Raw genomic sequence first — 11,048 nt, 5'->3', positions numbered from 1 at the left:
TGAAATTGAGCTAGCTTTTTTTTGGATTAGTGATTTTTTTTGAAATGAATAATTTTAGTTTCATCACATCTAAGAAAAAGTTTTTGATTAATATTTTTGTTATAAACCATTATTTAACTTGTTTATTATTTAGAATCTTATGGTTGTGATGTATATGTCAATTATTTATTTATTTATTTTTATTTTTTAGACACGATTGATGAAAGGAAAGAATTTTCAAGCAACAACTTTTTTTTTTTTACAACATGAATATAAAAACTTATGCTTTGTATTTTTTTTATTTTTTATTTTTTTTTTCCTCATGAGAGATATAACCAAAAACTTAGAATTTTTTTATGATAAACTTAGAGTTAGTTGAATCTGTTTTTAATTTTTTTTTTTAAATTTAAAAATAAATTTGACAAAAATAAATACAAAAAATTTTATTTTTGTATTTTAAAAGTTATTTTTATCCCAAAGAAAGAGAAAATTATATAAAAATAGTAATTTGTTTATTTTAAAAAAAAATAACCAAATTAAATTTTGAATTTTTTTACAGAAACATTGAAAACTCAACCAAAAGTTTATAAAGAGATGTTTGGATGGAGTTCGCCTTTATAAAAAAAACATTGTATACTAGGTACTTGCGATGTGTGTAAAGCTTTAAAAATAATAATAATAATATAATAACAATGACAAATAAAATTATACACATAATATGTGTTATTCAAGTAATAAGTATTTTATTTATCAAACTCATCATCTCTGTTTAAAAAGAAAAAAATGTTTGGTTTCAATTTTTTGGACTCAATTTTTTAGAAATTGAATTTTTCATTTTTCGTTTTTTATTTTTATTTTTAGTGAATATTTTTAAAATTTTAAGCAATTTTTATACTTTTTTAGATACACCTTACTCAGATGTATCTAAAAAGGAAAATATTTATAAAAAATTAATAAATACACAAGAATACAAAAAATATACTGAATTCTCTTCTTTTTTTTGTACTTTTGATATTTAGTGATTTTTTTTTATAAAAAATTCATAAATATTATACTTTTTAAGTGTATTTATGTTAGGTACATCTAAAAATTAAAAAAAAAATCAGTAAAAACAAAAAAAATATGAAACAAAAAAATGCAAAAAATAAAAAAATTTAGGCTCTGTTTGGTTTGCCTTTGGAATCATGTCATGATTCCAAAGGCAAAATTTTCAAAACACTTTTCAAAATTCATAACAAAACACACAACTCAAAATTACACAAAACTCTTTTTGAAATTAATTTCAAAACTTACAACCAAACACACAACACAAGACTCAATTCAAAACTTTTTTGATGATATAATGTTGAAAATGGTTAGTGATTGGATTGTTAAATTATTTTTATAAAAAAATTTAAAAATAATTTTTATATTTATAAAATATCTAAAACAAATATAACTTTTTTTTTGGTTGAAATAAATGAATTGTAATTGCAATTGCAATTGCCAAAATATATATGTATATATATATTGTTCAAGTCAACCGGCAGGGCGGACGATTGGGTAGACCCAATTCGTTCTTTTCAAAATTTAAAATTCAAAAACACCTTTCAAAACTTATAATCAAAAAAAAAATTTCTTTTCAAAACTCAACTCACAATTTCTGACTTAAATCAAAACTTCAAAAAGAGAATCACAATTCCAAACTAAACCAAATGCTGCCTTAATTTTTTGAAAAGGAATCCTGAAAAATCAAACCAAACAAGCTTACTATTCAAATGTAAAAGTTAGATTCAATTTTTAAACTCATGTGGTAATTAATTAGATATCTAAGGTCTCGTTTAGCATGTGTTTGTTTTAGCCTAAAAGTAAAAAAAAATTACTAAAAAAATCAAAAAGTCTATAATTTATATCAAAAAGTTAAAATTTTTTTTCTCTCTACCTTTTGCAGATTTGGAGTGGCTGATGCGTGGGGTGCATAGCAGCCACTGTTGTGTGGTCAAATGGGCCCATTTCGAGGTCATTTCAATAATCCGAACCGTTCACATTTTAAAATATATTAACTAGAATATACCTGTAAAAAATCAAGTTAATCTGATATTATTTACCCATTCATTCACTTACATTTGTATCTACAAAAATAAATAACAATTGTGATTTAAAGTATTAAAATGAATACGAATGTGGGTGGAATATCCAATTAATTTGATTTGTTACAGGTATATTCTATTTGATATATTCTAAAATGTGAATGGTTTGAATTATCAAAATAGGTTCCGAAATGGGCTTATTTGACTACACAATAGTGGCTGTTGTGCACCCCGCACAGCAGCCACCCCAAATCCTCTTTTTGAATATATTTTCGTAAAAAATCAAAAAATCATTCTAAACATTTTTTTTTCTTACCTCATATTTTATTCAAAAAATTAAAAAATTATTAAAATAACATATTCTCAAATGAGATTAAAACAACCCTATCTTTCAAACTAATTATATCATTTAAGTATCATTAGATCTAAAAAAATAAATCTAAAAAATAGATTTCCTTATCATTCTTCAGAAAGAAATCGGGACCATAAGTTCATTTTGGGACAGCCAACCTAAACTATACGTAACCTTTCCAAATTTTTGTTTTTGCTCCTACTGTCTCATGTAATGTAACTATCAACTCCTTTATTATATATATATATAGTATATACACACAATTATCTGTTTTTCAATTCCCAATCTCTACTCTCTCTCTCTCTCTCTCTCTCTCTCCAAGAATCTTGCAGTTGGAGACGTGATTGCATCTTCCTTTTGTCCCCCCTAACGACACCTCCGGCGGTTCTCACGCGCCTCCCTCTCCTTCCCGGCGATCCATTTCCACCGCCGTAAGCACCTACTCTCTCTCTCTCTAGAATTCATATGTTTATCAATATTCATCTCTCTGTTCTAGAATATATGCGTATATGTTATACGTGCATATATATATACAAAACATGATGTGGAATCAATTTACATATATACGTGTTGTTAAACTTTGCTTTGTGGTTGTTGCTTTCTCAGGAATGTGATTGATGTAACAGTTGTGCGAGGATTTAATATATATATATATATATATATTTGAAAGTAGTTTTGATATTGCAGATTGAAGAGAAGAGAAGAGAAGAGATCCAGAAAGCTACTTGTTGTCTGTCTGTGATCGAAACAGCAAAAAAATGTTGTTACAGAGATTTTTATATGTAGCTATAGTTGTAATTGGAACAGTTTTAGCTAATTTCTACGCGGTCAACGGTGGTGGTGGTCGGCCTCATCGGATTCTTTTGGATACAGATGTCGATACTGACGATTTCTTCGCTCTCTTGTACCTCTTGAAGCTTAACCGATCTGAATTCGACTTGCAGGTATCTCATTGGCTTTGCTTATTAAATTTTGTATATATGTTTGATGTGTCTTCGAAGACACCACAGGAGTTGAATATCAGAGAGTTTGATATGAATTTTATATTGCAATTTGACAATTGAGGTTTTGTTAATTGTTAGCTAATAGCTATTGCTTGGAATGAATGTATTTTTTATTTCGATTGGTTGAATGAGCTCTGGTGTCAACTACAATTAAGATTTGAGTCAACTAGTCCTATATATAAATATATATTATATATAATATAGTTATGATCAGTGAAATGTTCGTCTTTGATTGGCTTTGTCTGGATGATATGGTTAAGATTTCTACTAATCCTTCATGACCGATGCAAATGATTATTATACTTTTATTGCATATATATAAAAAAAGCTCAAGATCTGGAAATGATTGAATTGACCGTGATCCTCTGTTGTAAAAGATGTTTGTCCCCAATTTCATTTGATTTTTAATTAATTTTAAATTAAAAAACAATTAAATCATATAGTTATAAATGATGAGACAAAGAGACAGACACCTCTTTTTGGGACAAAGAATCCCAACCCATTGAAAATCTGAGAAATTTTTATTGTTCCTCATTTCTAGAATGTTAAAAACTAAAGGTGCATGTCATAAAAGTGTGTGAGATTTACTTTTGCTTCTTGTTGAACCCTAACATTCTGTGATATATTAAGAAAAATGCCTGAGGTGGCCCTTGTTTATTGGAAATTTTAGTTAGTTAATTAAATGTGGTTTAGTTTGAGATTTTTGTTGATTTTTAGTTGTAATTGCTACCCGTGATTGTCTCAGTTTACAACAATAATTCAGACAAACTGTAACTCTTGATATTACCTCTACAGGCTGTAACTATTAACACAAATGCATGGACAAATGCTGGGCATGCTGTGAATCAAATTTACGACATTCTTTACATGATGGGTCGCGATGACATTGTCGTTGGAGTGGGAGGTGAAGGTGGAATACTTGAAGATGGTACCATACTACCAAATGTTGGTGGATATCTCCCTATAATTGATCAGGTGCATAGGAATATCCTGTTTTCTTGTGTCCAACTAATAGATGAAAATTTATTCAGTAGCTCGGAGCACGCCAATGATATATGCATGTATTATAGTCCATTCAATGAGGTAATGTAAAAGGGGATGAATGAGGCCGGCATTGTCTCTTACCAGCCAGCCGACCAAGGTGGATTAAGTCAGCTCCACATATCCCATGACTACCGTTCTTATTGATTTGGGAACTAATAGATGCAATTTTTTTAGGAACAAAATTGAACATTTAGGCCTTTACTTATGCCATTACATGGTATCATTTTGCGATCAGTTGTGTCTAGAGCATTAACCAAACATTTGAAATACATTTCAAAATCTTTTTCTTTCTTTTTCGTTGACAGGGGAATTATGATTCTAATATATTAGTTCTTCTATCAGGGGATTGGTACAGCTGGATATTGCAGATATAGACAAGCGATTCCTGTTGGTCAGGCAGGACGATTAGATATTGATAGCAACTATGGCTGTCGAAAAAGCTTCCTTCCACAGGTATGAAAAATTTATCGAAATCATTAGGAGGTGTTCCTTCTGAATTCATATGCAAATTTTATAGTGGAACAGAATGTGGCTGTTCTCTTTCTAGTTCTGCTTTCTAATGTATTGTTTGTTATCACACATATGATAAAATCCGTGAACATGCTGATCATTCATGTATGGCAAACAAGCGCGTTACTCTTTTCTTGGTTTCCCTTGCACATTAGAATTTGTAATATGCAATATATCATTATTTATTTGCAATGTACGCCACAATAGAGAGAGGATTGTCCAGCAGAAGCAATTTTTTGGCTTCCTTGGTAGCACGGGGTCAAGTTATGGAAAGTCCAAAAAATGGATATAAGTCAGCATATATTTTGTCTTCCCCAAACCTCATATTAGCAGGAATCCCGTGCACTAGGACACCATTATTTTTAATATTAATTTCATGTTGGGTGAAAATTAGGGCCATCAGGATCCAATGGTTTTTCATCTTAATGAAGGTGTACAGCTTGAAAATAAAAGCAGCTGTAGTGGCTTGACTGCAATATTCTAAAGTTAGAATATAAGAAGAAGATTTTTTCTGACATAATATCTCAGTTCTCTCTCTCTTTCTATCCCTTTTTTTTTAGATGTGTCTCTTTCTATCCTTTGATTATGCCACCTTCGTGTTTGCAACATACGTATCACAACTTCACATGGCATTGTTCAGTCTTCACATGTGCCTGTTAAGATCATTTCTGGTTGTACTATTTATGTACAATGCTCACTATTTTGATCATGAAATTACAGGGGAGCAGGAAATACTCTCCACTTAGGCAGCCCACTGCTCAGCAAGTAATGATCGACAAAATATCTGCCGGTCCCATTACTGTTTTTCTTATTGGAGCACATACAAATTTTGGTATTTTTCTTATGAAAAATCCACATTTAAAGAAAAATATTGAGCATGTTTACATCATGGGTGGTGGTGTGAGGTCAAAGAACCCAACTGGTTGCTGCCCCCAAAATGCCAGCTCATCTTGCCAGCCTCGGCAGTGTGGCGACAGTGGCAATTTGTTCACAGATTACACTAGTAATCCTTATGCTGAGTTCAATATTTTTGGAGATCCTTTTGCTGCATACCAGGTAATCAATACACTTGTTTTAGTACACTGACCCCCTCAGTTCTAAAATAATGTTTGAGAATTGTCTTATTAATTTAACATAACATTACAGGCCTCGTAAAAAGTTTAAATTGACACTGTTTTATTATATTGTAGGTAATCCATTCTGGGATTCCTGTAACGCTTGTTCCACTGGATGCAACAAACACTATTCCTATAAGTGAAATGTTTTTCAAGGCATTTGAGCAGAGTCAGGATACCTATGAGGCACAATACTGCTTCATGTCCTTGAAAATGGCTCGTGATACTTGGTTTGATGATCAATTTTACACGGTAATATTTCAAAAAATAAATGAAGTTTTATAATTTTCTGTTTTTTGAGAATTTCAACTCATTTCTGTGACTTTACTCTATGCAATGCAGAGTTATTTTATGTGGGACTCATTTACGTCTGGTGTAGCTACTTCCATCATGCGTCTTGGCCATAGTGGCGAAAATGAATTTGCTGAAACGGAGATCATGAATATAACTGTAGTTACTTCAAACAAACCGTATGGGGTATCTGATGGCTCAAATCCATTCTTTGATGGTCATAAAACTCCAAAATTCAATTTAAAGAAAGGTGGCATTCACAGCGGTCACGTTCAGACTATACTCCGAGACCCATTTTGCATTGTCAAGAATGGGAAAGGGAGGTGCAAGGTAATTTCCATGCTTCTCATGGGTGACATCTAAAATATGTTTTCTGGTCTGCAGTTGAAGCAAAAAGGAAGTTCTTAGTATTTTGATGGCTACTCACATTTTTTTTTAACATCTGCCTACTTATTCAATCTGTTCAAATCAGGATGGTTATACGATGGAGGTAACTGGTCCAGAAGCAGTGCCTGTGCTTGTTGCTACAAAAGCAAAACCGAATCGCAACAAAAACAGCTCTCTAAACAGAGAATTTTTTATAAGTTTCTTGGATGTAAGTTCATCTAGGTCTTGGTCCAATGACAAATCCTTCATTTTTTTGCTATATATCTCCAGATGTAATATGCAGAGGTTAGGAAGTCGTGTATGTATTCCATATTTATCACACTAATACCACCATATCGATCATGGGTTACAGGTTCTGAACCGCCCTCAACATACTGGAAAGTTCAATTTTTCGACACAGTTTCCTTACTACAAAGAGGTTCTTCACAAACCAGACTTTGGAGGGAAGAAACTTGGGAAAAATGTTGTGTTTGACATGGATATGAGTGCAGGAGATTTTCTGGCTCTGTTTTATCTACTTAAATTACCCGTGGAAGTCATCAACCTCAAGGTAAGCTGATTTCCCTTCTTTTTTTTTCCAGTTGCATTGTCAATGAGATTGCTGTGATTGCCAAAGTTTTCAAATCTATTTTGTGAATTATTTTTTAAAAAAATAAAAACTAGTTTGGTGAACTCAAATAAAAATTTCAAAAAACTCATCCTTTTCATATTGTTTTCAAAGTAGTTTGATGTTACTTTTGCCAAACTAACTTCATGTACTCTATTTGTTTCTGATCCTAAAAACCTCTAGTCTCCTCCATTTTAAACCAAAAATCAGATCCCACTTGAATGAATAAGAGAACTGACAATTATTGAAAAGCAATTTCAATGTGCATTGTATTTCTCTTTTAATCCAGGCAATATTAGTGAGTCCAACTGGCTGGGCAAATGCCGCAACGATAGATATCATTTATGATCTACTGCATATGATGGGTCGTGACGACATTCCTGTTGGTTTAGGAGATGTATTTGCAATGAACCAGTCTGATTCTGTTTTCTCTGCTGTTGGAGATTGCAAGTACTTGAAGGCTATCCCACATGGTAGCGGTGGATTTTTGGACTCCGATACTCTCTATGGATTTGCTCGTGATTTGCCACGAAGTCCCCGGAGGTACTCTGCAGATATACTCATATTTTTCAAGAAAAATGCATTGAGAGAGTATTCTTAAAGCATGTTATTACTTGCAAACATTCACATACCCGTAGGAATTATTAATCCACATGTAAAATTTCCGGCATTGTATTCATCTCATCTACTAAATTACTTGCACATTCACTTTGAATTTGTTGTTACTTGCATACATTTTTTGCTGGGTAGTAGGCTAGGACTGAAGCTTGAGTTTTATTCCAGGTATACTGCAGAGAACTCTGTAAAATTTGGAGCTCCTCGGGATACCGATCACCCTGAACTGAGACAACCACAAGCACTGGAAATTTGGGAGTCTGTTTTCAAATCGTTAGATTCAGGATCTAAGATTACCATCTTGACCAACGGTCCCTTGACGAATTTAGCAAAGATAATTCTTTCTAGCAAAAACACAAGCTCTCTAATTCAGGTTAGTTCCTTCAATTTATGTTTTACAGATGATGCATTCTTCAATTGACATCTTCTGAGAGTACTTTGCTTCATTTTCTAGGCCTGTTACTGTAAAATTTTCATTTTAACAGTCACATTATGAGCAGTTTGGATCTTTTTTATTGTGTTTTTCACGATAACAGAATTATTGTCTTGAACATAACCGATGGTTTTGGAACTAAATGCAGGATGTGTTTATAGTGGGGGGACACATCAACCGTGATAACACAGAAAAAGGAAATGTCTTCACCATTCCTTCAAATGAATATGCTGAATTCAACATATTTCTTGACCCGTTTGCTGCAAAGACTGTATTCGATTCAGAACTTGACATCACTCTCATTCCACTTGGCATTCAGCGTAAAGTCAGTGCATTTCCTAAGATTCTAGATAGGCTTCACCTGACGAAAAAGACCCCCGAAGCTATGTTCGCAAGGCGTTTGCTATCAAGGCTACACCGCTTGCAACAAAAGAATCATAGATATCAACACATGGTATGTTTGATTAAATGGTCAATCTAACTGGACAAATTTCAACAAGCTTTGATGATTTCTGCAATGCAGAAATTTGTTTTCACCATTTTTTTTCCCAAATGTTTATTCGTTGTAGGATGCATTTTTGGGGGAAATTATTGGCGCTGTAATCTTGGGTGGTGATCATTCCATCATGAATTCATTGTTTCAAGCAAAGCGCGTGAAAGTAATTGCGACGGGTATTGAATCCAAAGATGGACAATTGATGATTGATGAAAACAGTGGAAAATCAATAAAAATACTAGAAAGTGTGGATCCTATGGCATATTATGATCTTTTTGCAAATCGACTTGGAAATGAGCAACAGTCTGCGGTCGTTGGAAGTTTTGACGAGCAGAGAAGAATTTGGAGCACGCCGCCAAAATGACGCAACGGTTTCATTTGTATTTATAGTTTTCATTAGTTAGATAGAAATTGCTACTTACCCACATTACAGGTATATGGCAGTCACAATTTAATGTACTTAAACACATCTATAAAAGCAATACAAAGAGATTGAAAGAAACACTAGAACCAGCAAGCACTTCCGGCCACTACCTCCTGGTGCCAACAACCATCTCTCACTTGCAACCACTTCTTCTCAGTTGCAACCACTTCCAACCACTGTCTCTCACTTGTTTTCAAATCAAAATTTTAAAACATGTGTAACAAATATGTTTTTGTTTTTACCAATAATAAATATAAACATGTTTATGTTGTTTATAAAACAAAAAAGTAATAAATTGTAAACGTTACCAAGGGACACCTAGGCTCTGTTTAGAACAATTTTCAAACGTTGATTCTATTCCCACATTTGAATATAATGTTTGGATAAGTATTTGGAATTAATTTTCCATAACTCTGCAAAAAAACTCTGTTTGAGAGCGCGATTTTCAAAAAAAAAAATTTGAAATTTGGCCTAACCAGTCGCCCGGCCAGTTGACCGGAACAGTACAAATTTTTTTTTTTTTTTTTTGCAATTGATATTTTAATTTTTATATATTCGAAAAAAATATTTTCCGAATTTTTTAAAATTTTTTATGTGCTTTAATAGAATTTTGAATTATATGTTTGGTTATGAGTTGTAAGTTTTTGTATCAAATATCATCGGTCACATCAAAAATTCTCCACTCAATTCAAAACTGTTTTCAAAACTCTTTTACCAAACAAATTTTCTACACCCAAATCATAATTCTAAAACTCACAAACTCAAAATACAATTCTTACTCTTAAATCATATTTAGAAAGCTCTACCAAACGCAACCCTAATGTTTCTTTTGCCATTAGTCTCGCGCCACCCGTGCAGAAGCCATTTTAACATTACATCATTAGTAGCTTATCGTTTTCTAAAAATGGTTCCTTTCCATCAGAAATCTAGTTGATTTTTACTTGTGGGGATGCCGACACCATACTGGAATGTGATTCTGTTCTAAAGTTGCTTAAAAGTGGCTTATCGGATACTCCACTATTGCTTTTAGTTAGGTATTATGTTCTTGCTCTTAAGAGTTTCATTGACACCATTATTACTGATTCATCATCCCATGGCACTGGAGCAACAATTTTTATATATAATACCCATTTGAAATTTCTTATCTATAACAAAATTTACCAGGTTTCAATTGAACAGAGCAACAGCTCAAGTTCCATTGATAGAATCTGACTAGGAAAAAATTGTTTGGCAAATTGTTTCCAAATATTTTCCTTGAGTTTTTTTTTTTGGGTAGAACCCATTGTTTAACAAATGAAAAGATATGAAAATGGTGGCTGTTTTTGAACTTTTCTTTGTTCTTGTATTCGAAAAAACAAGAGATGAAAACATCGAAAATGTAAACGATACCAAACAGGCCCTCATTTCAAAACTTGCGAAATTTATTTTTCGCACTGGAGGAGGAAACTTTCTCCTTTTCCTCTACAACAACCACAGCTTAAGTAACCATCCCTTCCCCGCAAGTTGTATCAGATCGGTTTGTAGAATCCGACTTTTATTTTTATTTTCTTTACTACTATAAAATATGTTCAATTTAGCTGTCAAGCAAGCTCCTTTGACAACCAAACAGGGCATTATTTTAAATAAATATGGTTCTGATTACATCTTATTAAAATTGAGCTTAGGGAATCTTATCTCTGCAATAATGATATCATTGTTTTCTTCACTAATCTTCTTCTTTTT

General features: G+C 32.4%; 1 protein-coding gene across 2 annotated transcripts; it reads left to right on the top strand.

The window, feature by feature from the left end:
• The first annotated feature begins 2,610 nt into the window (after positions 1–2,610).
• LOC114278184 (nucleoside hydrolase 3) lies at positions 2,611–9,404 on the top strand. Of its 2 annotated transcripts, none has more exons than XM_028220191.2 (13): positions 2,611–2,831; positions 3,007–3,344; positions 4,200–4,379; positions 4,791–4,901; positions 5,679–6,014; positions 6,149–6,325; positions 6,416–6,694; positions 6,837–6,959; positions 7,104–7,301; positions 7,648–7,901; positions 8,142–8,346; positions 8,555–8,860; positions 8,976–9,404. In XM_028220191.2, the coding sequence occupies exons 2-13, from the start codon at positions 3,159–3,161 to the stop codon at positions 9,264–9,266; spliced, it is 2,646 nt and encodes an 881-aa protein (XP_028075992.2). In that variant the 5' UTR covers positions 2,611–2,831; positions 3,007–3,158; the 3' UTR covers positions 9,267–9,404. The 2 variants fall into 2 exon arrangements, with proteins under 2 accessions (XP_028075992.2, XP_028075991.2); XM_028220190.2 differs by having other exon boundaries at positions 2,666–2,831; positions 3,088–3,344.
• The last annotated feature ends 1,644 nt before the right edge of the window (positions 9,405–11,048 follow it).

Source organism: Camellia sinensis, chromosome 6 (assembly GCF_055761805.1).
Source record: "Camellia sinensis isolate YWXY chromosome 6, ASM5576180v1, whole genome shotgun sequence".
Classification (NCBI taxonomy): domain Eukaryota; kingdom Viridiplantae; phylum Streptophyta; class Magnoliopsida; order Ericales; family Theaceae; genus Camellia; species Camellia sinensis.
Note: the sequence above shows the minus strand (reverse complement) of the source record. Positions and strands in the feature narration are given on the sequence as shown.